The sequence below is a fragment of the Pseudoliparis swirei genome, chromosome 1 (assembly GCF_029220125.1).
Source record: "Pseudoliparis swirei isolate HS2019 ecotype Mariana Trench chromosome 1, NWPU_hadal_v1, whole genome shotgun sequence".
NCBI classification, from domain to species: Eukaryota; Metazoa; Chordata; class Actinopteri; order Perciformes; family Liparidae; genus Pseudoliparis; species Pseudoliparis swirei.
The window spans coordinates 20,581,846-20,606,711 of NC_079388.1; the positions used below are offsets into that span (position 1 = coordinate 20,581,846).

Here is a 24,866-nt window from a genome sequence, read left to right on the forward strand (position 1 = left end):
TAAGAGACAGGTAGACGGGGTCCAAGAGACAGGTAGACGGGGTCTGAGAGACAGGTAGACGGGGTCCAAGAGACAGGTAGACGGGGTCCAAGAGACAGGTAGACGGGGTCTGAGAGACAGGTAGACGGGGTCCGAGAGACAGGTAGACAGGGTCTAAGAGACAGGTAGACGGGGTCCAAGAGACAGGTAGATGGGGTCCAGAAGACAGGTAGACGGGGTCTAAGAGACAGGTAGACGGGGTCCAAGAGACAGGTAGACAGGGTCCAAGAGACAGGTAGACGGGGTCTAGAGACAGGTAGACGGGGTCTAAGAGACAGGTAAACAGGGTCTAAGAGACAGGTAGACGGGGTCTAAGAGACAGGTAGACAGGGTCTAAGAGACAGGTAGACGGGGTCTAAGAGACAGGTAGACAGGGTCTAGAGACAGGTAGACGGGGTCTAAGAGACAGGTAGACGGGGTCTAGAAGACAGGTAGACGGGGTCTAAGAGACAGGTAGACGGGGTCTAGAAGACAGGTAGACGGGGTCTAAGAGACAGGTAGACGGGGTCCAGAAGACAGGTAGACGGGGTCTAAGAGACAGGTAGACGGGGTCCAAGAGACAGGTAGACGGGGTCCAGAAGACAGGTAGACGGGGTCTAAGAGACAGGTAGACGGGGTCTGAGAGACAGGTAGACGGGGTCCGAGAGACAGGTAGACGGGGTCTGAGAGACAGGTAGACGGGGTCCGAGAGACAGGTAGACAGGGTCTAAGAGACAGGTAGACGGGGTCCAAGAGACAGGTAGACGGGGTCCAGAAGACAGGTAGACGGGGTCTAAGAGACAGGTAGACAGGGTCCAAGAGACAGGTAGACGGGGTCCTAGAGACAGGTAGACGGGGTCCAGAAGACAGGTAGACGGGGTCTAGAGACAGGTAGACGGGGTCCAGAAGACAGGTAGACGGGGTCTAAGAGACAGGTAGACGGGGTCTGAGAGACAGGTAGACGGGGTCCGAGAGACAGGTAGACGGGGTCCTAGAGACAGGTAGACGGGGTCTAGAGACAGGTAGACGGGGTCCGAGAGACAGGTAGACGGGGTCTGAGAGACAGGTAGACGGGGTCCGAGAGACAGGTAGACGGGGTCCTAGAGACAGGTAGACGGGGTCCAGAAGACAGGTAGACGGGGTCTAAGAGACAGGTAGACGGGGTCTGAGAGACAGGTAGACGGGGTCCGAGAGACAGGTAGACAGGGTCTAAGAGACAGGTAGACGGGGTCCAGAAGACAGGTAGACGGGGTCTAAGAGACAGGTAGACAGGGTCCAAGAGACAGGTAGACGGGGTCTAAGAGACAGGTAGACGGGGTCCGAGAGACAGGTAGACGGGGTCCTAGAGACAGGTAGACGGGGTCTAGAGACAGGTAGACGGGGTCCGAGACAGGTAGACGGGGTCTGAGAGACAGGTAGACGGGGTCCGAGAGACAGGTAGACGGGGTCCTAGAGACAGGTAGACGGGGTCTAGAGACAGGTAGACGGGGTCCGAGAGACAGGTAGACGGGGTCTGAGAGACAGGTAGACGGGGTCCGAGAGACAGGTAGACGGGGTCCTAGAGACAGGTAGACGGGGTCCAGAAGACAGGTAGACGGGGTCTAAGAGACAGGTAGACGGGGTCTGAGAGACAGGTAGACGGGGTCCGAGAGACAGGTAGACAGGGTCTAAGAGACAGGTAGACGGGGTCCAAGAGACAGGTAGACGGGGTCCAGAAGACAGGTAGACGGGGTCTAAGAGACAGGTAGACAGGGTCCAAGAGACAGGTAGACGGGGTCCGAGAGACAGGTAGACAGGGTCTAAGAGACAGGTAGACGGGGTCCAGAAGACAGGTAGACGGGGTCTAAGAGACAGGTAGACGGGGTCCGAGAGACAGGTAGACAGGGTCTAAGAGACAGGTAGACGGGGTCCAAGAGACAGGTAGACGGGGTCCAGAAGACAGGTAGACGGGGTCTAAGAGACAGGTAGACAGGGTCTAAGAGACAGGTAGACGGGGTCCTAGAGACAGGTAGACGGGGTCCTAGAGACAGGTAGACGGGGTCTATACACCAGGGCATACAGCGGTTTCCAAGGCCACTCCACTAGAGGACAGATCACTGGTTGATAAGACATTATTAATCTCTCCTCTATTAGAATCTTTTCATTAAAGAAGTTCATGAAGTCATCACCACTGAGGTCTGGAGGAATACACGGCTCCACAGAGCTGAGACTCTCTGTCAGCTACAGAGCCAAAGAGAAACCTGGTCTGGTTCTTCCTCTGGTCCTGATGAGTCATGCTCTGGCATCACGGAGGGCCTTCTTAAGACTGTGGGGAATATTTGTTTTTCAGCCAGTTCATTATTGTAATTTGTGTGAATTGACCCATGGAGCAGATCTACAAACTGAACTGAGCAAATGAGCTCAATGAGAAACACCTGCTCAGGTTGTGAGAGTGGACGTCACAACCTGATTCCAATGACTTCATCAGCGTGAGACCTGATTGGTCGGCAGCAACACTTGAAAAGAGCAGCTGTCTGTGCAACAGTCATGAAACTGAAACACTAGTTTCTTGTTCCGTGGGGTTCCTGGAGGCAGCGACACATGTTGAGAGCTGATTAGCTTGAGATCCCAAAATGTCTTTTGGGTTTTGTATGAGGTAAAGTTACTCTTCTTGGTTCGATCACATGTTTAATTCTCTCATGTTTTGTTCACGTTGTCGTCTTTTTTCCAGAGTGCTTGTCTCACTGTTGACGTTTGGGCAGCATGCAAATGGTAGGAAAAGATGAGCTAGCTGCAGTTTCACTTTAGCAACTTCTTTACTGAACTGATCTCTGAATGTTTTCTTCTTAAAGGACTTGGCAACAGACGTGGAGGCTCCGGTGGCGGTATGCCCCTCATTGATTACACAAAACATCTGGGACTAATTTTTGCAGCTGACTTTGAGAGCTCTGCACAGGCTGGAGGGATTCTAGGTAGTTCTTCATTCAGTCACCGTGCAGGTGGGCAAGTGGATAGGTACAGTCCAGAGGGAAGTGTTTCTAGTTATGAGTCCGGCTCGCTGAACATTCGGAATCCCAAACAAAACTCCCAGCAGCGTCAAACTGACCCCGATACAGATGGTGTCATCCACACCAAAGCTGGCGCGTTGGATTTGGTCTCGCCCCAGAATAGAAAAAGATTTGAGTCTGGTGTTGCTTCAAGAGAGGGAGTTGTTATGCAAGTTCCCCCTTTCAAGCAACAGCCATCTGGCTTCCGGCCCCAGCAGACTGGCTACCCTACCCCGCCCGTCTACCGGCCCCAGCAGACTGGCTACCCTACCCCGCCCATCTACCGGCCCCAGCAGACTGGCTACCCTACCCCGCCCATCTACCGGCCCCAGCAGACCGGCTACCCTACCCCGCCCATCTACCGGCCCAAGCCCCAGCAGACTGGCTACCCTACCCCGCCCATCTACCGGCCCCAGCAGACCGGCTACCCTACCCCGCCCATCTACCGGCCCAAGCCCCAGCAGACTGGCTACCCTACCCCGCCCATCTACCGGCCCCAGCAGACCGGCTACCCTACCCCGCCCATCTACCGGCCCCAGCAGACCGGCTACCCTACCCCGCCCATCTACCGGCCAAAGCCCCAGCAGACCGGCTACCCTACCCCATCCGGCTACCGGCCCCAGCAGTCTAGCAGCCCTACCCCGCCCGTCTACCGGCCCAAGCCCCAGCAGACTGGCTACCCGTCCCCGCCCATCTACCGACCCCAGGAGACCGGCTATCCGTCCCCATCCGGCTACAAGCCACAAATGTGGAAACCCACGCAGAACTCTCCGCAGCCTTCTCAAACTGACCCCGACGCAAATGGTGTCACCCTGAAGGCTGGAATGTTGGATTCTGTCTCACCCCATATCGGAAAAAGATTTGAATCTGGGATTATTTCAAGTCAGGGTATAATAATGCATGCTGGTCGTCCGCCCCCTTTTGAGCTCCAGCCATCTGTCTACCAGCTCCAGCAAGTGGGGATTCAAATGAAACCCGCCATTTGGGAGTACTTTTCTCCCAGTGGCGTGGTCTCTGGTCCCAACGTGCAGGCCGGCTCCTCGTACAGGCAGCAGCGTGTGGGGATGCAAAGAGAACCCGCCATGAGGGAGGTATCTTCTCCCGTTGGAGGGGTTTCTGGTCCCAATGTGCAGGCCGGCTCCTCGTACAGGCAGCATGTGGGGATGCAAAGAGAACCCGCCATGAGGGAGGTATCTTCTCCCGCTGGAGGGGTTTCTGGTCCCAATGTGCAGGCCGGCTCCTCGTACAGGCAGCATGTGGGGAGTCGAATGAAACCCGCCATGTGGGAGTTATCTTCTCCCGTTGGAGGGGTTTCTGGGCCTGATGTGCAGGCCGGCTCCTCGTACAGGCAGCAGCGTGTGGGGATGCAAAGAGAACCCGCCATGTGGGAGTTATCTTCTCCCGTTGGAGGGGTTTCTGGGCCTGATGTGCAGGCCGGCTCCTCGTACAGGCAGCGTGTGGGGATGCAAAGAGAACCCGCCATGAGGGAGATATCTTCTCCCGATGGCGTGGTTTCTGGTCCTGATGTCGAGCCTGCCAACGTAAACGTACAAATGACTGTTCCTCCAAGAACGAGACAAATTCCAATGTCGTCCCCACACCGGCCCAGGTGGCAGCGGTCACTGGTTCCTGTGTAAAACTGCAACCATTGACTTGAAGGATCGCCACTGTAAGTCTTAACTTTTACATTACATATTAAATGACGGTGGAGAGCATTCCATTCTAAATTTCTTCAAAGTTAACCTGATGTACTGCAACTCTCTATTTCTATTCACAGGTTCCTGACCACATTCTGTAAGCGGTCTGTCCTGGCAACCCTTTTTATAAAATTCAATAAAGTACTTGGAACTGAAATGATGGGTTGGATTGCTGGTTTCTGTATTGCACGTGTTAATATTTTGTTAAGTTTATGGCTAGTGTTGGCGTCACTCGAAGTTCGATGTCTGTTCAAGTAATAATTCAGCCAACGACCTTCTCTCGTTCTCTCCTTTCCAACGGGAGAATGTATTCTCTGACCCTTAAAATACAAGCTCTCGTGCGACTGCAATCGGAGCGGGAGTCTTCTCCGGTCAACAAGAGTCGGAAACCAAAGCTCCTCCCAATCCAAGTCCGGCTCTCAAGCACCCACATGTCGTATCGTCCTGACCTCGGATCAGCTCGTCCTCCACAGGACGGGCCCTCCAGCCTCGTCGCCCTGTGTGAGGCAGACATATTTCTTATCACGCTCATATTTCAGCTGCTACGTGTTTCTGAGGTTTGCAGGGACCTGGACAGGATGGTCCCTTCAATAATTCAGATTTATATTAACACTGGTGTCAATGGCCTGATGGATCATGGAGGTCTGGATCGTGGAATATGCCTACTATAAACAATTCCATGGCCCTGTTGAGACTCTGCCCACACATCGCTTCTACCTGTCTCATGGAGTTCTGGATCGTAGAAGATGCCGACTACCAACTCTTCATCCACTGTCATATTCATTGTGTTTTAATTTGTGTGTAATGATTCATTCTGGTCACATGACATCTATTGCACCTGTCCATCCTGGAGAGGGATCCTCCTCTGTTCTCTCCTGAAGGGTTCTTCACTTTTTTTCCCTTTGAAGGGTTGTTTAGGAGTTGTTCCTGATCTGAGGTCAGGGGTGTCTGTGTACCGATTGTAAAGCCCTGTGAGGGGACTGTGTAATTTGTGAGAATGGGCTATAAAAATGAACTGAATTGAATTGTTGAGAGTTTAAGATTGCCTACATTTAAATATATTTCTCTAACTAGAATACTATGGAGCGTAAGAGGGTGAGGTGGATGGATTTGGGAAGGTCCTGATGGAGCTAGGTAAGATGAAAAAGAGGTCTTCTATCACTCACATGTTACCCTCCATATGCAGAGCTCAGTGTCCTGCATGGAGATGGACAATTTCAAGAGACAGGTAGACGGGGTCCAAGAGACAGGTAGACGGTGTCTAGAGACAGGTAGACGGGGTCTAAGAGACAGGTAGACGGGGTCCAAGAGACAGGTAGACGGGGTCTAAGAGACAGGTAGACGGGGTCCAAGAGACAGGTAGACGGGGTCCAGAGACAGGTAGACGGGGTCTAAGAGACAGGTAGACGGGGTCTAGAGACAGGTAGACGGGGTCCAAGAGACAGGTAGACGGGGTCTAAGAGACAGGTAGACGGGGTCTAGAGACAGGTAGACGGGGTCTAAGAGACAGGTAGACGGGGTCCCAGAGACAGGTAGACGGGGTCCAAGAGACAGGTAGATGTGGTCCAAGAGACAGGTAGACGTGGTCCCAGAGACAGGTAGACGGGGTCCCAGAGACAGGTAGACGGGGTCCTAGAGACAGGTAGACGGGGTCTAAGAGACAGGTAGACGGGGTCCTAGAGACAGGTAGACGTGGCCCAAGAGACAGGTAGACGGGGTCCAAGAGACAGGTAGACGGGGTCTAGAAGACAGGTAGACATGGTCCAAGAGACAGGTAGACGGGGTCCAAGAGACAGGTAGACGGGGTCTAGAAGACAGGTAGACGTGGTCCAAGAGACAGGTAGACGGGGTCCAAGAGACAGGTAGACGGGGTCTAAGAGACAGGTAGACGGGGTCCAAGAGACAGGTAGACGGGGTCCACGAGACAGGTAGACGGGGTCCTAGAGACAGGTAGACGTGGCCCAAGAGACAGGTAGACGGGGTCCAAGAGACAGGTAGACGGGGTCTAGAAGACAGGTAGACGTGGTCCAAGAGACAGGTAGACGGGGTCCAAGAGACAGGTAGACGGGGTCTAAGAGACAGGTAGACGGGGTCTAGAGACAGGTAGACGGGGTCCAAGAGCAAGGTAGACGGGGTCTATACACCAGGGCATACAGCGGTTTCCAAGGCCACTCCACTAGAGGACAGATCACTGGTTGATGACAAGACATTATTAATCTCTCCTCTATTAGAATCTTTTCATTAAAGAAGTTCATGAAGTCATCACCACTGAGGTCTGGAGGAATACACGGCTCCACAGAGCTGAGACTCTCTGTCAGCTACAGAGCCAAAGAGAAACCTGGTCTGGTTCTTCCTCTGGTCCTGATGAGTCATGCTCTGGCATCACGGAGGGCCTTCTTAAGACTGTGGGGAATATTTGTTTTTCAGCCAGTTCATTATTGTAATTTGTGTGAATTGACCCATGGAGCAGATCTACAAACTGAACTGAGCAAATGAGCTCAATGAGAAACACCTGCTCAGGTTGTGAGAGTGGACGTCACAACCTGATTCCAATGACTTCATCAGCGTGAGACCTGATTGGTCGGCAGCAACACTTGAAAAGAGCAGCTGTCTGTGCAACAGTCATGAAACTGAAACACTAGTTTCTTGTTCTGTTGGGTTTCCTGTTAGCAGCGACAACATTTACGAGCTGTTTAGCTTCAGCCTGAAAACCAAACATGTGTTTTGGCTTTTGTGTGAGGTACAGTTACTCTTCTTGGTTCTAGCTGATGTTTAATTCTATCATGTTTTGTTCACTTTGTCGTCTTTTTTCCAGAGTGCTCGTTCTCTCACTGCTGACTCTCGGCCAGCATGCAGATGGTAAGAATGAATGCTAAGCTAGCTGCGTTCCAATTTATCAATTTGTTAACAGAACTGATGTTTTAAAATATTCTCTTTCCAGCATTTGGCGACAGAAGCGGAGCCTCCAGTGGTCAGACAAGGAACCAGGAACTATCTTTTGAGAGGTCTAAACAGGCTGGAGGGTTTCTGGGCCGTTCTAGATCCGGTCACGGTGCAGGTGGGCCAGTAGATAGGTACAGTCCAGAGGGAAGTGTCTCTAGTTACGGCTCTAGCTCCCTGAACATCCGGAGACCCACTCAGAACTCCCAGCAGCCTCGTCAACCCAACCCCAATGCAAAAGATTCCTTCCAGACCAAAACTGGCATGTGGGATTGTGTCTCTCCCGAGAATGGAAGAAGATTTGAGTCTGGTATTGCTTCAAGTCGGGGAATTGTTATGCAAGTTGGTCCTCAGCCCCCTGCAGAGGCCCAGCCTTCAGTCTACCAGCCCCAGAGGCCCAGCTACCAGCCTTCAGTCTACCAGCCCCAGAGGCCCAGCTACCAGCCTTCAGTCTACCAGCCCCAGGAGCAAATTCGGAAACCCAAGCAAAACTCCCAGAAGCGTCCTCAATCCAACCCCAATGCAAAAGATTCCTTCCAGACCAAAACTGGCATGTGGGATTTTGTCTCTCCCCAGAATGGAAGAAGATTTGAGTCTGGTATTGCTTCAAGTCGGGGAATTGTTATGCAAGCTGGTCCTCAGCCCCCTGCAGAGCCCCAGTCATCAGTCTACCAGCCCCAGAGGCCCAGCTACCAGCCTTCAGTCTACCAGCCCCAGAGGCCCAGCTACCAGCCGTCAGTCTTCCAGCCCCAGAGGCCCAGCTACTAGCCTTCAGTCTACCAGCCCCAGAGGCCCAGCTACCAGCCTTCAGTCTACCAGCCCCAGAGGCCCAGCTACCAGCCTTCAGTCTACCAGCCCCAGAGGCCCAGCTACCAGCCGTCGGTCTACCCTCCCAGGCCCCAGCAGCCCGGCTACCATTCCACGTCCCAGCAAGTGGTGATTCAAACACAACCTGCCATATGGCAGTTCTTTTCTGCTGATGGAGGCTTTTCTGATCCTAAGGTGGCGACCGGCTCCCCATCCAAGCACCAGCAAGTGGGGATTCAAATAAAACCTGCCGTGTGGGAGTTATTTTCTCCCGATGGAGGGGTGTCTAGAAGTAATATGCCGCCTACCAACTTTAACATACACATGACTGTTCCTCCAAGAACAAGAGAAGTTCCATTGGCATCCCCACAACGTCCCAGGTGGCAGCGGTCACTGGTGTGAAACATCATCCATTGACTTGAAGGATCGTTGCTGTGAGTCTTAACTTTAATGTTTCAAACTTGTGCTACTAAGTGTGTGAAGAACATTCCAATCTTATGTTTTAAATTGACATTGCAAACCGTCTAAATGATATTTCTGTCCTCAGGTTTCTGACCTCATCCTGAAAGCAGTCTGTCCTGGATCAACCTTTTGTGACATCAATAAAGTACTTGGAACTGCACTCTGCCATGAATGAGGGTCTTTATGTTCTCAGTCCTTGTGGCAGGTCTGGTTACTGGTTTGAGATTCTTCTGCATTAAACTGATAGATTTGTAAAGATCCTAATGGAGGTTGAAAAAAGGTAATCTATCACTGCAGTTGCATAAGTACATTTGCTGTATATAGATACACACGCACACACACGCGTGTGCATAATCTACCTGCCCAGGTGGTTGCAGTGGACAACCAACCTGATTCTAATTTGATTGCTCGGCAGCAACACTTAAAGGGCCACTCTGTGCATCATGAAGCTGAAATGCTAGTTGTTTCCAGTTGGCAGCGACGCTGTTTGACTTCATCTTGAGAACCCAAAATGAAGCAGATATTGGTTTTGTATTGCGTGTCCTGCAGCAAAGACCTGGACAGTCAAAGAAAGCCCTGATGGGTCACTGCAACATTAACGGAGACGGAAAGATCCAGAAGGCGCTGGCTCTTTTCCTTGGCCTCATACTCGACTTCAGGACCCTCGGAGCATTGGTGTTTCCTTTCTTTACATCACTCCTCCATACATTAATTATTTTCCTCTGACTCACTTCCAGAAATTAGGATAAGAGGAATATTTCCTCAAACTGCGTTCAGTTTGAGTAAGCCAATGTGTTGCCGTAATAAAAGCACGGTACATGTCAATGTATATCTAAGGAATTTAAGTATTTTGTTTAGTTCCTGTTTTCATGTCATGATGCTTTATATGGAACAGTGTTTGCATATAATATTAACATGATTATTCATAAAGTATTCAATCTTTGTCAGCTGTTTCTCTTCTTGGATTAGTTCTGTCTAAATATCAATATGAATGTAAAATGTACAGCAATACCCCTAAAACCGTTGCACTTTTCTTAACTTGTACATCAAAGCGTGCGGCCTGATCGGGAATCGTGTGCATTTAAGTTTTAAGATTCGGCAGACCAATTTTTGTGAAATGCGAAAAAACCGCAAAGTTGATGGGAATTCTTTTTGAAACGGCTAAGGATCCCAGAGCGTCACTCAAAAATGCGTCAAAATACATCAACACATGTGGCCTGATCAGGATCGTTCAAAAATGTCTCTACTAAGAGATCGGACCTGCGCTTAACCCCAAAACGCCAAAAACGGCAGAAATTGTCCCATTCATTTAAATGGGGTTCCGGAAGAGAAAACGCTAACCAAAGGTAATCTTTGTTGCCACAGTGACACGCCATACGTTACGTTAGAAAAAATATTTGAGGTTTAAAACGTTAACAACAGGATGGAGTTTATTTGATCAATTGGACAGTTTTTCATAGCTAGCACAGTTTCCCTGGAATATTTGTTGGTGTTTCGGAGTTTATAATGGGTGTGTATGGTGCGGAATCTTCAGATCTAGAGGGGCGGAGCCAACTGCCAGAGTGAGAGCGAGCAAATTAAATTCATAGAAAAATATAACGTATTTTGCTATAAGTCCCAGAGTTTGTCAAAAACTCAGAAGCAATTTACACGCTCGTTTTTCTTATCACACAGTTATGAACAATGCCTTGGAACAGTTTTTCGAACACACTTTTACCACTGTAAACTTACATTTTTAGTTTTAACACACTACAATGACTATGACATTTTACTCACGCATCCTCTGGTCAAATTTGGTTTTTACTATAACTACAATATACAGAATTCAATTAAATAGGTTTCTGCGTACCTTTTTATTTGTTCAAGATCCTGAGACCAGTTGAGGATGGGTGTGTAATCTGCCGATGGACTTCTCTCAGGTTTCAAGGATCTCCTGGTCCTGGACCCTAGGCTCGTGGGATTCGCACCTCTTCGTCCAAAAATGGTCACCTTTTCACCGTTAAATCACGTAGGGGTCACCAATTTGTCGAAGGTTGGGAAAAAATGACCAGGACAGCAAAGTAAAATTCAAAACAAAGTGGATTTAAACAAGTGTGGTAGAACAAAAAGTCAGAAGCCACAAAATATTTAACGTGCAGCACGGGCCTGGATGAAGTCAGCTCAAAGCATCGTTCAATAACAGACTAAAGTTCTCAAGGAGAACATGACTCTTTATAATCTTTAAGAGAGCAAGCGTGATTGGATAATATAGATGGAGACGTCACTCGGTTTAATCTTTGTCCGTCTCATCGTTGGAGCTCAGGGTGGTCCCACCCTCTGGGCTCACGACAGCAGCACTGGTTGGTTAAAACAGATGGAGGTGTTCCTGGTTTAGACTTTGAACACCTTCTGATGGAGCTCAGGGTGGTCCCACCCTCTTGGCTCACGATCTTCTCGCCATCCTCATAATCAGTGTGTGTGTATGTTGTTCTCCATCTAAAGCAGGAGCTGTGCAGTTTCTACTATTGAGGTGCTGGTTTCTTTAATATAATAGAAACTAAAAGGCATTGAAACTATCTGTTGCTTACATAAACAAGTTCTTGACGGTGTCAGGTACGGCTCTTATTAAATCTCAATTCTACGACTGAGCGGTCAGGGTGAGGTCAGAGCCAGGGGTTGCACAGAGTTCCTAGTTGTCCTCCCTGTGTGGATTGGGGGGGTGTTGTGCATTAGCTCGTGACTAGTCCTCCCCAGCGTGCCTAATTATCCTCCCTGTGTGGATGTGTCACCTTCTGGCCGAGGTCAAGAAGAGTTTGTACCTGTCTGTGCTCCTCATGAGGCGATGTCAGTGTGTTCCAAAGCATGTGGGTGAGCATGAGTATGAGCTGTTCTCTCTGGTCAGAGCCCTACTGCCATAGAAGGACACAAGGTATGGTGCTTCGGGGCCTTAATGCAAAGCGAGGGACATGGGGTACTATGTATGTATTTTTATATTCTTAACACAATGTTCACTCTTTTTACAGCATTTATGGATCAAAACGTAGGAAATCTTGTTCTCTTCCTCACATGTGTGGATGGAATCCACAATGTTTCCCAAATGGAGGAGCCTTAACGAGGGAGCAAGTCCACCTCTCTGGCCCATTCGACTCCATTGAAAGGCAAGAAAGGAAGGACCCCCCCCCCCCCTGCGACCATCTGAGTCTCCCCCCCCCCCCACACACACACAGTGCTCCCTCTGAGTCTCTCCTCTCCCTCTGCGCTCTCTGGGTCTCACCCCCCCACCACACTCTCTCCATATGCCCCTCCCGGTGCTCTCTCTATCTCCCCCTGTTCTCTCTATATGTATATAATATACATGTATATAAAAACCTCTCAGTAGAAGCCACACCATCTAATTTTCGTGCGAAATGTTCTTGTTAACTTTATAATTTACCTTTTGAAATACACAGACTGAACACATGAGCTCAATGAGAAACACCTGCTCAGGTTGTGAGAGTGGACGTCACAACCTGATTTCAATTAATCCATCAGCGTGAGACGTGATTGGTCGGCAGCAACACTTGAAAAGAGCAGCTGTCTGTGCAACAGTCATGAAACTGAAACACTAGTTTCTTGTTCCGTGGGGTTCCTGGAGGCAGCTACACATGTTGCGAGCTGATTAGTTTCAGCTTGAGATCCCAAAATGTATTTTGGATTATGTGTGAGGTACAGTTACTCTTCTTGGTTTCATCACGTTTAATTCTTCTATCGGGTTTTGTTCACAATGTCGCCTTTTTTCAGAGTGCTTCTGTCCTCACTGCTGACTTTCGTGCAGCATGAAAATGGTAAGAATTAATGCTAAGCTAGCTGCAGTTTCCATTTTGCAACTTTTTTAAAGAACTGATCTCTTAATGTTTTCTTTTTCAAGTACTCGGCGACAGACGTGGAGGCTTTGATCCTCCCAGGAATCACAAACAAGCTTTTGTTTCCACTTTTGAGAGCTCTGCAGGGTTTCGAGGTAGTTCTGCATCCAGTCACAGTGTAGGAGGGCGAGTAGCTAGTTACAGTCCAGAGGGAAGTGTCTCTAGTTACGGCTCTAGCTCACTGAACATTGGCAAACTCTCTCAAAACTCCCAGCAGCTTCCTCAAACCAACCCCAATGCAGATGGTGTCTTCCAGACCAAAGCTGGCATGTGGGACATTTTTTCCCCTAATGGTGGAAGTTCTGGTCCTGATGTGCATCCCGGGTACCAACCCAAGCCCCGGAAACCCGGCTTCCCGACCAAGCCCCAGCCTCAACAAGGGGTGCTTCAAACCAAAGCTGGCATGTGGGATATTTTTGCCCCGGATGGTGGCAGTTCTGGTCCTAATGTGCAACTGGGCAACCCACCCAATCCCCAGAAACTTGGCTTCCCACTCAAGCCTCAACAAGGGGTGCTTCAAACCAAAGCTGGCATGTGGGAATTTTTTTCCCCTGATGGTGGCAGTTCTGGTCCTAATGTGCAACCCGGATTCCCAACCAAGCCCCTGCAGATCGTCTTCAAGCCCCAGAAGTCTGGCTACCAGCTGAAGCCAAAGCAGGCTGGCTACCAGCTTAATCTGAAGCTCCTGACATGGGTAGCCACTTCATCTGGCTATCTGCCCAAGACCCAGCTGGGGGTGCTTCAAACCAAAGCTGGCATGTGGGATATTTTTGTCCCGGATGGCGGTGCCGGTCCTAATGAGCAACCCGGGTCGCCACCCAAGCCCCAGAAACCCAACTTCCGACCCAAGCCCCAGAAACCCAGGTTCCCGCCCCAGCAGGGAGTGCTTCAGACCAAAGCTGTCATGTGGGACATTTTTTCTCCCGATGGTGGCAGTTCTGGTCCTAATGTGCAACCCGGGTCCCCACCCCAGCTCCCGAAGATCGTCTACAAGCCCCAGAAGTACGGCTACCAGCCGTCAGTCTACCAGCTGAAGCCAAAGCCCAAGCAGCCTGGCTACCTGCCGTCCATCTACCAGCTTAAGCTAAAGCCCCCGACTGGCTACCCATCTTGGTCTGGCTACCTGCCCAAGCCCCAACTGGGGGTGCTTCAAACCAAAGCTGGCATGTGGGACATTTTTTCCAATGATGATGGTGGTTCTGGTCCTAATGTGCAACCCAGGTCCACGTCCCCAGCAAAGCCCCAGAAAACCAGTTTCCAGCTCGAACGAGAGGTGCTTCAAATCCCCGATAATGTGCAGCCCAGGTCCCTATCCCCGACCCAGCAGGGGGTGCTTCACACCAAACCTGGCATGTGGGACATTTTTTCTTCTGTTGGCATTTCTAGTCCTAATGGAAAGCCTGCATTCTCATACCAACCCATCTACCAGCCCCAGCATCCCATCCACCAGCCCCAGGAGTTCATCCACCAGCCCCTGCAGCCTGGCTACCAGCCATCTCTCTCGGTGCACCAGCAGCCCATCCAGGAGCCCAGCCACCAGCCCCAGGAGCCCATCCACCAGTCCGGCTACCAGCCCAAGGAGCCCATCCACCAGTCTGGCCACCAGCCCAAGGAGCCCATCCACCAGTCCGGCCACCAGCCCCAGGAGCCCATCCACCAGCCCCAGGAGCCCATCCACCAGTCCAAGGAGCCCATCCACCAGTCCAGCCACCAGCCCCAGGAGCCCATCCACCAGTCCGGCTACCAGCCCCAGGAGCCCATCCACCAGTCCGGCTACCAGCCCCAGGAGCCCATCCACCAGTCCAAGGAGCCCATCCACCAGTCCAGCCACCAGCCCCAGGAGCCCAGCCACCAGCCCCAGGAGCCCATCCACCAGTCCGGCCACCAGCCCCAGGAGCCCATCCACCAGTCCGGCCACCAGCCCCAGGAGCCCATCCACCAGCGCCAGCTAATCGGATTTCAAAGCAAAGACGGTATTTGGGAATTCTTTTCTCAGGATGGAAGGGTTTCTGTCCCTGATGTTTAGCCTGCCAACCTGAACATGTAAATGACTGTTCCTCCAAGAACAAGACTCATTTAATGTCAGCCCACACCGGCCCAGGTGGCAGCGGGCACTGCTTCCTGTGCAAGACGACAACCATCGACTTAACTATCCTTGCTTGTTGTCTTAACTTTAAATAATCAAATCTCAAATGTATTATACATAAGTGTTTGATGTTCCAATCCAAATATATTTAAATTTGACAAACTTAATTGATGCTTCTGACCTCATCCTGAAAGCAGTCTGTTCTGGATCGACCTTGTGAACTTCAATAAAGTACTTGGACATGCACTCGTGTATGAGGTTCTTTATTTTTAATTTTCCTTAAACTTTTTGTTAGTCTTTCAACACTTCATCTCTTACCACAGCGATGGAAACAACTCGCTACTCACTGGGAATCTATCTTTAAATCATGATGTCATTTATCAACTTAAGAAACATTATGGATCCATTTACCTCCAGAAAACCAGAGAGGAGGGATTAAGTGAGGGAAGAAAGGAAAGGAGGGATGACGTGAGTAGTAAAGGAGGCAGTGTGCGTTCGCTGAGCTTGAGGCAGAGAGCCAGCTCGTTCTTCTGGATGTTGAGGTCGCAGTGACCCATCAGGGCCTTCTTGAACTGGTCCAGGTCGGTGCCGCTGAAGGTCAAAGGTCAACTGATGGGTATGAAATGAATACAGAAAATACAATCTGTAACTGATGTTGAAAAACCTTTTCACCTTCACCAGCTCCATGTCCACCTCAGGGCCCGTCTGAGCACCGGTCTGACTCTACACAGACACACACACAGTTACATAACCTTCCCTGTTTCCCAATTTGACTCAACAGGCCATGTTAGTTAAATATTTTGTTCTTTATTTCTTTTTCTTTCACAAGTGGAAAAAACAAACATTAAACATCTTGGTATTATTTTACTACTTTGTGTGTTTGCATCTGTAGATTTATCTTTATTAAAATCACCAAAAGTTACCGTGAGAAAATGCCTCATTTGCATATTTGAACAAAGTCTGAAACTCGCCGTCGGTAACGAGCCGCTGACGTCTTGTGATGAAACCTTCACAGGATGTTTTCTCTCTTACGTTCATTCATAAATAATAAATGAGAAGCTTTATGCAGAGGTTTGTTCACAGCCTCATTCATATTACATTTTATTAAGTTTCAATGTCACTGTTCTTATGGGAGGGATACAAACATCATAAATATATAAATATAGATCAGTTCAAACTTACATCATAGTGAGCGAATATCTTCTCGAAGTCTCTCCTCCGGTCCTCCTGACTGCTCGCCTGGCAGCACATACACAACAACCAGGTAACCACGACGATAAAGAACTCATATCTAGAAACATTGATTCATTCTACCAAAAGTATCATTTTTAAAAATCAAACTCTTCAAACTTACGTCCATCTTCAACTTCAGGAGGAAGTTTTCCTTCAGGTCCAAGATTCTTTAGTAAAAACAAGGAAAACATTTTAGTTTATTTATCTGGAGACGATTATCACGAGGAAGACGAGGGACACTCTTCACACCTGGCCAAGTCACTTAAGTCCAGCCGGCCGTCCATATTCTTGTCGAACATCTTCATCTACAGGAGGAAAAAAAAGTCTGAACAGAATTATTATTGTCAACGACACGTAGAAGTATTAGTCCTAACATCTGGTTACCATGGTGATAGTGTACTGCTCCAGCTTCTCAGGCGTGTTGGACTTCCTGTGTTGAAGGAAGAGGTCCTGCAGGAAGCCCAGGAGGCACAAGAGGGATGTTTCATGAGTGACAGCTGCATTCTCTCTCCTGACCACCAGGGGGGACTCCTCTGGTTGTATAGAAGTCTATGCTTCATGTGTTAAAGCTGCATTCTCTCTCCTGACCACCAGGGGGTGACTCCTCTGGTTGTATAGAAGTCTATGTATAAACCCTGGTTCACTGCAAGACTCAGGCAGCTTCGCCGGGCTAAAGAGGAGGCCTACAGAGGTGGGGACAGGATTCTGTACAACCAGGCCAGAAACACACTAACGAGGGAGATCAAGGTAGCTAAGAAGAGCTACACTGAAAAGCTGGAAAAAAAGTTTTCAGCCAACGACCCCTCGTCAGTTTGGAGAGGCCTGGAAGTACTCACCAACTACAAGAGACCATCCCCCCCGACTGAGGACAATCACCGACTGGCTGACGACCTGAATGTCTTCTATTGTAGGTTCGACAAGCCCACTTCCACCCCGCCCAACTGCTCCATCATCGAACAATCACCTCCACTCTCTGACTCACCTCTCCCATCCAACCCCCCACCGGCACTGAGGATCTGCGAAGAGGATGTGAGTCGGCTCTTTCAGAGGCAGAAGATCAGGAAGGCTCCGGGCCCAGACGGCGTGTCCCCCTCCTGCCTGAAAGTCTGTGCTGACCAGCTGTCCCCCATCTTCACGGAGATCTTCAACCGATCACTGGAGCTGTGCGAAGTCCCTTCCTGCTTCAAGCGCTCCTTGATCATCCCGGTGCCCAAGAAATCCTCCATCACAGGATTAAATGACTACAGACCCATCGCCCTGACGTCTGTGGTCATGAAGTCCTTTGAGAGGCTGGTGTTGACCCACCTGAAGGACGTCACAGGGCCCCTGCTGGACCCCCTGCAGTTTGCCTACCGTGCAAACAGGTCGGTGGATGACGCAATAAATATGGGACTGCACCATTTACTGCAACACCTCGACTCCCCAGGGACATATGCAAGGGTTCTGTTTGTGGACTTCAGCTCTGCATTCAACACGATCATCCCGGAGGTTCTACAACCCAAACTCTCCCAGCTCGCCGTGCCAGCCCCCACCTGCCGGTGGATCACAAACTTCCTGACAGACAGGACGCAGCAGCTGAGGCTGGGAAAAACCACATCCAGCACCCGGACCATAAGCACTGGCGCCCCCCAGGGATGTGTGCTCTCCACTGCTCTTCAGCCTCTACACCAACGACTGCACCTCAGAGGACCCGTCTGTTAAGCTCTTGAAGTTCGCAGACGACACAACGGTCATCGGCCTCATCAGGAACGGTGACGAGTCTGCGTACAGACGGGAGGTTGAACAGCTGGTCCTCTGGTGTGGACAGAACCACCTGGAGCTGAACAAGCTCAAGACTGTGGAGATGACAGTGGACTTCAGGAGGAGCCCCCCAACACTATCCCGCTCACCATTCAAAATAGCACTGTTCCTGCGGTGGAGACCTTCAAGTTTCTGGGATCCACAATCTCCCGGGACCTGAAGTGGGCCTCCAACATTAACACCATCCGCAAAAGGCCCAGCAGAGGCTGTACTTTCTGCGCCAGCTCAGGAAGTTCAACCTGCCTCAGGAGCTGCTGATCCTTTTACTCCGCCATCATCCAGTCTGTCCTCTGCTCTTCCATCACTGTGTGGTTTGGATCGGCCACCAAACAGGACAGAGTCAGACTACAGCGGATCGTCAGGTCTGCAGAAAGAACCATTGGTTCCAGCCTCCCCTCCATTCTGGACTTGTACACCGCCAGTCAGGAAGCGGGCAGGAAAGATCACTGCAGACCCTTCACACCCTGGACACAAGCTGTTCCAACTCCTGCCCTCTGGTAGGCGCTACAGAGCACTGTACGCCAAAACCACCAGACACAGAAATAGCTTCTTTCCACTGGCCGTCACCATGATGAACAATTAATCAGACTCTTCCATCTGCACTATCTGCACCTTTTGACTACTGTCTTTAATGTCTTTTTTATATTTATCCCGCTTATTGTATATTGTGTGTGTGTATAAGTACGGAAGAGCAAAGTGTAACCGGAGTCAAATTCCATGTATGTGCAAACCTACATGGCCATTAAAGCTGATTCTATTCTATTCTATTCTATTCTATGCTATCTTGATATAATAAAAGGTGTGCCACAGGGTTCAGTCCTTTGACCACTTTTATTCACAATTTATATTAACAGTATCGGTCAAAATGTGCCAAATGCCAATTTTCACTTTTATGCAGACGATCCTGTCATTTACTGCTCTGCTCCTACACAGCATCAGGCTCTCTTACACTTACAAACAGCCTTCGATACTGTGCAACACTCTTTGAATGAGTTGAAATTATTGTTGAATCCTGATAAAACGAAGTTGATGATGTTTACAAACTCAAAAACAAAGCCATTAAACCTTCCAGCTATGATTTCATTTCAGGGCAAAGTGATTGAGTCTGTATCATCATATAAATACCTGGGATTCTTGATTGATGACTCTCTCTCTTTTAAACCTCATATTCAGCAACTTGTGAAGAAGTTGAAAGTGAGGCTGGGTTTCTATTTCTGAAATAAGTCTTGCTTTTCTTTTAATGATAAAAAGAGACTTGTTGCTGCTACTTTTATGCCTGTGATTGATTATGGTGATGTCTTATATATGCATGCATCTTCTCAATGTCTCCACTCCTTAGATACTGTCTACCATGGAGCATTGAGGTTCATCACTCATCTTAAGGCTCTGACTCACCATTGCTCCCTGTATGCGAGGGTTGGTTGGACTCCTCTGTCCATCCGGAGACAAAATCATTGGCATGTCCTTATTTATAAGGCTATTCTCCACGTACTTCCATCGTATCTTTGGACGCTAATTCAGCTGAAAAACCCTGGAAGCTACCATCTTCGCTCTGTGACCTCTGCTCAAGGCCTCCTCTTGCTCTCCGTCCCTCACGTCCGTTTGGAAATAGGGAAAAGAGGTTTTAAGTTTGCTGCTCCTGCGGCTTGGAATTTGCTGCAGACAGACCTGGGTCTCCGGGAGCCGGTCTCCTTGGGTGTTTTAAAAAATAGATTGAAAAGATTGGAGGGAAATTCATCGAGCTGTAGATGTTTTATATGACGGAGGTATGTGCTCCTGTGTGAGCTGGGTTGTGTTGGCTTGAGACTTAGTTTTGGTTTTATTCATGCTGTGATTTTGTTTTTTGTTTCATATATTGTCTGTCACTGTTTTATGTTGTATTGTATGGAACTTTGTGTGACGTGCTGCTGCTGCTGTCTTGGCCAGGACACTCTTGTAAAGGAGATTTTTAATCTCAATGAGGCATTTCCTGGTTAAATAAATTGAAAATAAAAATAATAAAATGAGTTACAGCTGCATTCCCTCTCCTGACCACAAGGGGGCGACTCCTCTGGTTGTATAGAAGTCTATGCTTCATGTGTTAGAGCTGCATTCCCTCTCCTGACCACCAGGGAGCGACTCCTCTGGTTGTATAGAAGTCTATGATTCATGTGTTAGAGCTGCATTCCCTCTCCTGACCACCAGGGGGCGACTCCTCTGGTTGTATAGAAGTCTATGCTTCATGAGTTACAGCTGCATTCTCTCTCCTGACCACCAGGGGGCGACTCCTCTGGTTGTATAGAAGTCTATGCTTCATGAGTGACAGCTGCATTCTCTCTCCTGACCACCAGGGGGTGACTCCTCTGGTTGTATAGAAGTATATGCTTCATGAGTTAAAGCTGCATTCTCTCTCCTGACCACCAGGAGGCGACTCCTCTGGTTGTATAGAAGTCTATTAAAGGACTCTACTGCATGTCGTTCATTTTCTGTCTGACCCGCTGCCGTCCAATCAGAGGCTTTTTAAAGGGACCTTGGTGCTCAGAGACAGTACCGCTTTAGTCCACAAGGGGCGCCGTAATCAAAGGTCCCTCGTTAACATCTATGCGTGAATTTAATACGCAATTTAAACACGCATGTGCCGTCTTTTTTTATGACCTCAGCCTCCCACCTGGTGACCTCGTATTCAACATCTCAGTGCTATGGATTGTGGGTAATTTCTGGGGGCAAAGTCTGCAGCCCACACAGTGAAGACGTTTACCTTGAGCTCGAGCGCCGACAGGTAGCCGCTGCTGTCCGTGTCGTAGCTCCTCCAGATCTACAACACACACACACACACACACACACCAACAGCCAATAAGGAACCAATCACATGTGATGGATTCATATATTTCGGTTCTCTTAGTAGTTGCAGCGTTTGTCCTGTAGGGGGCGCAAAGTGAACACGCCTCAACGGTCTCTGCTCGCTATCTCCCGACAGGTCGCTGTTCTCCGGTGACGAATATTCACAGCTACATTTTGTGAAAATATAATCAAGCAAGCAAAATTTAAATGACATATATTTATATATATATATATATATATATATAGTTATTTATATATTATATAGTTTATACAAAAGAACAATTAGTTTGGTGAAATATTCATATTTGTTTAGATGAAAGAGAACTAAGTGACAGATCATTAATCAACACAATCTTCAAGCTTTGGGCTTTTTATTCTTCTTTTAAATGTATTTACGTTGACCTTTGACCTTTGACCCTCACCCTCATGAACTCCACGCTGTTGTCCAGCGGCGTCTCTCTGCGAAACATCAGAAGGAAGTTCTCCTCCTCGGGCAGCATCACGGTGGCCAGCTGGGGGGGGGGGGGGGGGGGCACAATACTAATTGCATGAAGATTGATGTGTGTGTGTGTGTGTGTACCTCTTGTATCCGCAGACGGCGGTTGGCGGCGATGTCGTAAACGGACCCGAATCGTTGCCTCAGCCTCCTGAGCTCGTCCTCCGGCATCCCCTCCTTCTGGAGACACCGGGACATTTAAAGATGGACGATGGTTTCATGGAGTTATTAATTTAATGAAGTTATTAATTCATAAAGATCAAAGATCTTCTTCAAGCCGCCATTTATAATATAAAACACAGCGCCGGTAAACAACGTCCACCGATGAAGATCTAGAGGATTAACTCCAACTCCATCAGCTTCATACGACGAGGCCAACATGTCGGTGTTTTGGAGTTCATCAACAAGCCGGCGACGCCCGCCTCTCTTTACCGTCATCCCAGAGTTGTCCACCAGGAGGTGAAAGAAGGCGTCCAGCTCCTTCCCTTCGATGTAGCCGCGGTCTGAAAACACATCGAATACGTCTCGTATTAAACATTCATCAACTCTTCTCTGAACGTACAACTCTGTAAACGTCCCGACGCTGACGTCAAAGGAGCAGCGTGGAGGATGTAGTGACATCTAGTGGCGAGTTTGCAGATTACAACCAGGAAGTGACAAAGAGACACACGTCTGTCCTTGACCTGTCAATCAGCATGTAGCCCCGCCCCTAAAGCATCCCCAGCTTTATGGTCTGTTTGACTCATGTAGCTTTAACACACGAACCATAGACTTCTATACAACCAGTCGCCCCCTGGTGGTCAGGAGAGAGAATGCAGCTTCAACACATGGAGGACCCTGTGAAGAGGACCTCGTCTCTTCTTATAGATAAACAATCTTTTTCAAACAAAAACACGCCGACTTGTTTTCAGTTGATTAAACACGATAATTATAACAGTTATGAATATTAAATATGAATATTATATTCATAACTATGAATATTATGACATTAAATTCGCCACGCTGATAATTCAGAAGCTCTGAAACGTCTTCATGATGTCATGGATCACATCCTGTGATCTGAGGATGAAAGCCTCCTGACGGAGATCAAGAGGCATCAAAATAATAATAATAAATTAATCTTTATTTTCATCCCTGCAGCTTATTGACTTTGGAGGAATAAATTCTCTTTTGGTAAAATGTTATTTATTCTTCAGAGGCAGAATAAATAATTCCTGATTCCCCCGCGCCTCCTCCTCCTCCTCCTCCTCCTCGTTGAGCCTCATTAAATCTCTCCTTCCCTCAGGCGGCCGTGAACGCCTCCTCACCGTCCACGTCCACGCGCCGCCACATCTGGAGGAACCCGGCGGCGTCCAGGCGGCTCAGGGCTCGGTCCATGCTGCCGGAGACCAGTCCAGAGGTCAAGGGTCAACGCCACGACAGAGACCCAGAGCTGATATCCACAGGAATGAAACGGGTCCTGAACGCAGCGCAATGAGACTCAAGAGGGATTCACCCACTGGTATATGAGGGAGGGGAAGAGAGAGAGAGGGGAAGAGGGAGAGTGGAGGGGAGAGAGAGAGGGAAAGAGAGAGAGTGGAGGGGAGAGAGAGAGGGGAAGAGAGAGAGTGGAGGGGAGAGAGAGAGGGGAAGGGAAAGAGAGAGGGGAAGGGAAAGAGAGAGAGTGGAGGGGAGAGCGAGAGGGGGAGAGAGAGGGGAAGGGAAAGAGGGGAAGAGAGAGAGGAAGGGAGAGGGGAGAGAGGGGAAGAGAGAGAGAGAGAGGGGAGGAGAGAGAGAGGAAGAGAATGGAAGGGAGACAGAGGGAGGGGAAGGGGAGAGAGAGAGGGGAAGAGGGAGAGTGGAGGGGAGAGAGAGAGGGAAAGAGAGAGAGTGGAGGGAGAGAGAGAGGGGAAGAGAGAGTGGAGGGAGAGAGGGGAAGAGGGAGAGTGGAGGGGAGAGAGAGAGGGAAAGAGAGAGAGTGGAGGGGAGAGAGAGAGGGGAAGAGAGAGAGTGGAGGGGAGAGAGAGAGGGGAAGGGAGAGAGAGTGGAGGGGAGAGAGAGGGGAAGAGAGAGGGGAAGGGAAAGAGGGGAAGAGAGAGAGAGAGGAAGGGAGAGGGGAGAGAGAGAGGGGAAGAGAGAGAGTGGAGGGGAGAGAGAGGGGAAGGGAGAGAGAGAGGGGAAGGGAAAGAGAGAGAGTGGAGGGGAGAGAGAGAGGGGAAGAGAGAGGGGAAGGGAAAGAGGGGAAGAGAGAGAGAGAGGAAGGGAGAGGGGAGAGAGAGGGGAAGAGAGAGAGAGAGAGGGGAGGAGAGAGAGAGAGGAAGAGAATGGAAGGGAGACAGAGGGAGGGGAAGAGAGGGGAAGGGGAGAGAGAGGAGGGAAGAGAGGGAGAGAGAGGTAATTGAAGAGAGTGGACAGTGAAACCTTTATTGGTGTAAACAACAACAACCCTACATATACAGACGTTTCTGACTTCTTGTTTCCCGGTGCGTACATGTTGACGTCATAAACAAAACAACATCGTGTTTACTTTGGAAATCTTTATAAGAAAAGAAAAAAGATTTATATTCATCAAAGATAATCCCAAAGAAATGAACCCCACCACCGAGCGCCTGAACATGTCAATCTGTGCAGATTATTTGTTGTGCTTGTTCTACGACATAAAGCCCAAAGTGTCTCTCAGTCCAGACATGATGAACCTTCACTGTGGGCCATCAACACGGCGGCAGCAGAGCAGCAAACAACAAACAACACCAAAGAAAAGGCACGAGTTTGGAGAACTGTGAATCACGGCGAGTCCGACGGGACCTGAACGCACCGTCACATCTGACAACAGACAACAGACTGTTGGAGGAAGCCACAACGACATGACCCGTGATATTTATAACATGTCTCTCCTGGCTAATATGCATTTAATAAAAATAATATAGATATATGAATATATATATATATATTTTTTTCATACTTTCTTGTTGCTTATCTGTTCCAGCTGTTTTTTGTAATTTGTGGACTTGTTGTGAATGCAGGATAAAAATTATATATATTGAGACGCATCTGGGCGGGAAAGCGTCTGGGCGGGAAAGCGTCTGGGCGGGAAAGCGTCTCGGCAGGAAAGCGTCTGGGCGGGAAAGCGTCTGGGCGGGAAAGCGTCTCGGCAGGAAAGCGTCTGGGCGGCGTCAGACGGCGTCAGACTCGTCGTCCGACTTGAGGTCGGCAGCCGGAGTAGGAATCTCCTCCTCAGCTGGTCTGAGGTCTGTGTCCGTCAGAGACGGAGGCCTCACTGGAGGGAGAGAGAGAGAGAGAGAGTATGGATGAGCAAAGAGAATGACAGCAACCAGGCCCAGCTACCAGCCTTCAGGCTACCAGCCCCAGGAGCAAATCCGGAAACTCAAGCAAATCTCCCAGAAGCGTCCTCAATCCAATGCAAAAGATTCCTTCCAGACCAAAACTGGCATGTGGGATTTTGTCTCTCCCCAGAATGGAAAAAGATTTGAGTCTGGTATTGCTTCAAGTCGAGGAATTGTTATGCAAGCTGGTCCTCAGCCCCCTGCAGAGCCCCAGTCATCAGTCTACCAGCCCCAGAGGCCCAGCTACCAGCCTTCAGTCTACCAGCCCCAGGAGCAA

At 49.4% G+C, this 24,866-nt stretch overlaps 3 protein-coding genes across 5 annotated transcripts; 2 read left to right on the top strand and 1 right to left on the bottom strand.

Moving 5' to 3' along the window:
* The first annotated feature begins 2,606 nt into the window (after positions 1-2,606).
* LOC130198396 (trithorax group protein osa-like) lies at positions 2,607-4,898 on the top strand. Its single transcript, XM_056421551.1, has 4 exons — positions 2,607-2,653; positions 2,729-2,769; positions 2,850-4,713; positions 4,822-4,898. Exons 1-3 carry the CDS (start codon positions 2,631-2,633, stop codon positions 4,679-4,681), a joined length of 1,896 nt encoding a protein of 631 aa, XP_056277526.1. The 5' UTR covers positions 2,607-2,630; the 3' UTR covers positions 4,682-4,713; positions 4,822-4,898.
* A 3,119-nt stretch (positions 4,899-8,017) lies between these two features.
* On the top strand, positions 8,018-14,857 carry LOC130198407 (uncharacterized). The gene is made up of 3 exons (XM_056421562.1): positions 8,018-8,419; positions 8,471-8,716; positions 13,049-14,857. Exons 1-3 carry the CDS (start codon positions 8,018-8,020, stop codon positions 14,855-14,857), a joined length of 2,457 nt encoding a protein of 818 aa, XP_056277537.1.
* Positions 14,858-15,164: 307 nt separating this feature from the next.
* Positions 15,165-22,816, bottom strand: LOC130190698 (secretagogin-like). Of its 3 annotated transcripts, XM_056410279.1 has the most exons (11): positions 22,574-22,816; positions 21,699-21,769; positions 21,351-21,446; positions 21,193-21,282; positions 20,688-20,744; positions 16,535-16,600; positions 16,400-16,455; positions 16,272-16,317; positions 16,100-16,156; positions 15,590-15,640; positions 15,165-15,508 (listed from the first exon to the last, which is right to left on the bottom strand). In XM_056410279.1, exons 1-11 carry the CDS (start codon positions 22,641-22,643, stop codon positions 15,353-15,355), a joined length of 816 nt encoding a protein of 271 aa, XP_056266254.1. In that variant the 5' UTR covers positions 22,644-22,816; the 3' UTR covers positions 15,165-15,352. The 3 variants fall into 3 exon arrangements, with proteins under 3 accessions (XP_056266254.1, XP_056266414.1, XP_056266338.1); XM_056410439.1 differs by lacking the exon at positions 21,193-21,282; XM_056410363.1 differs by lacking the exon at positions 15,590-15,640 and having other exon boundaries at positions 15,165-15,526.
* Between the last annotated feature and the right edge of the window lie 2,050 nt (positions 22,817-24,866).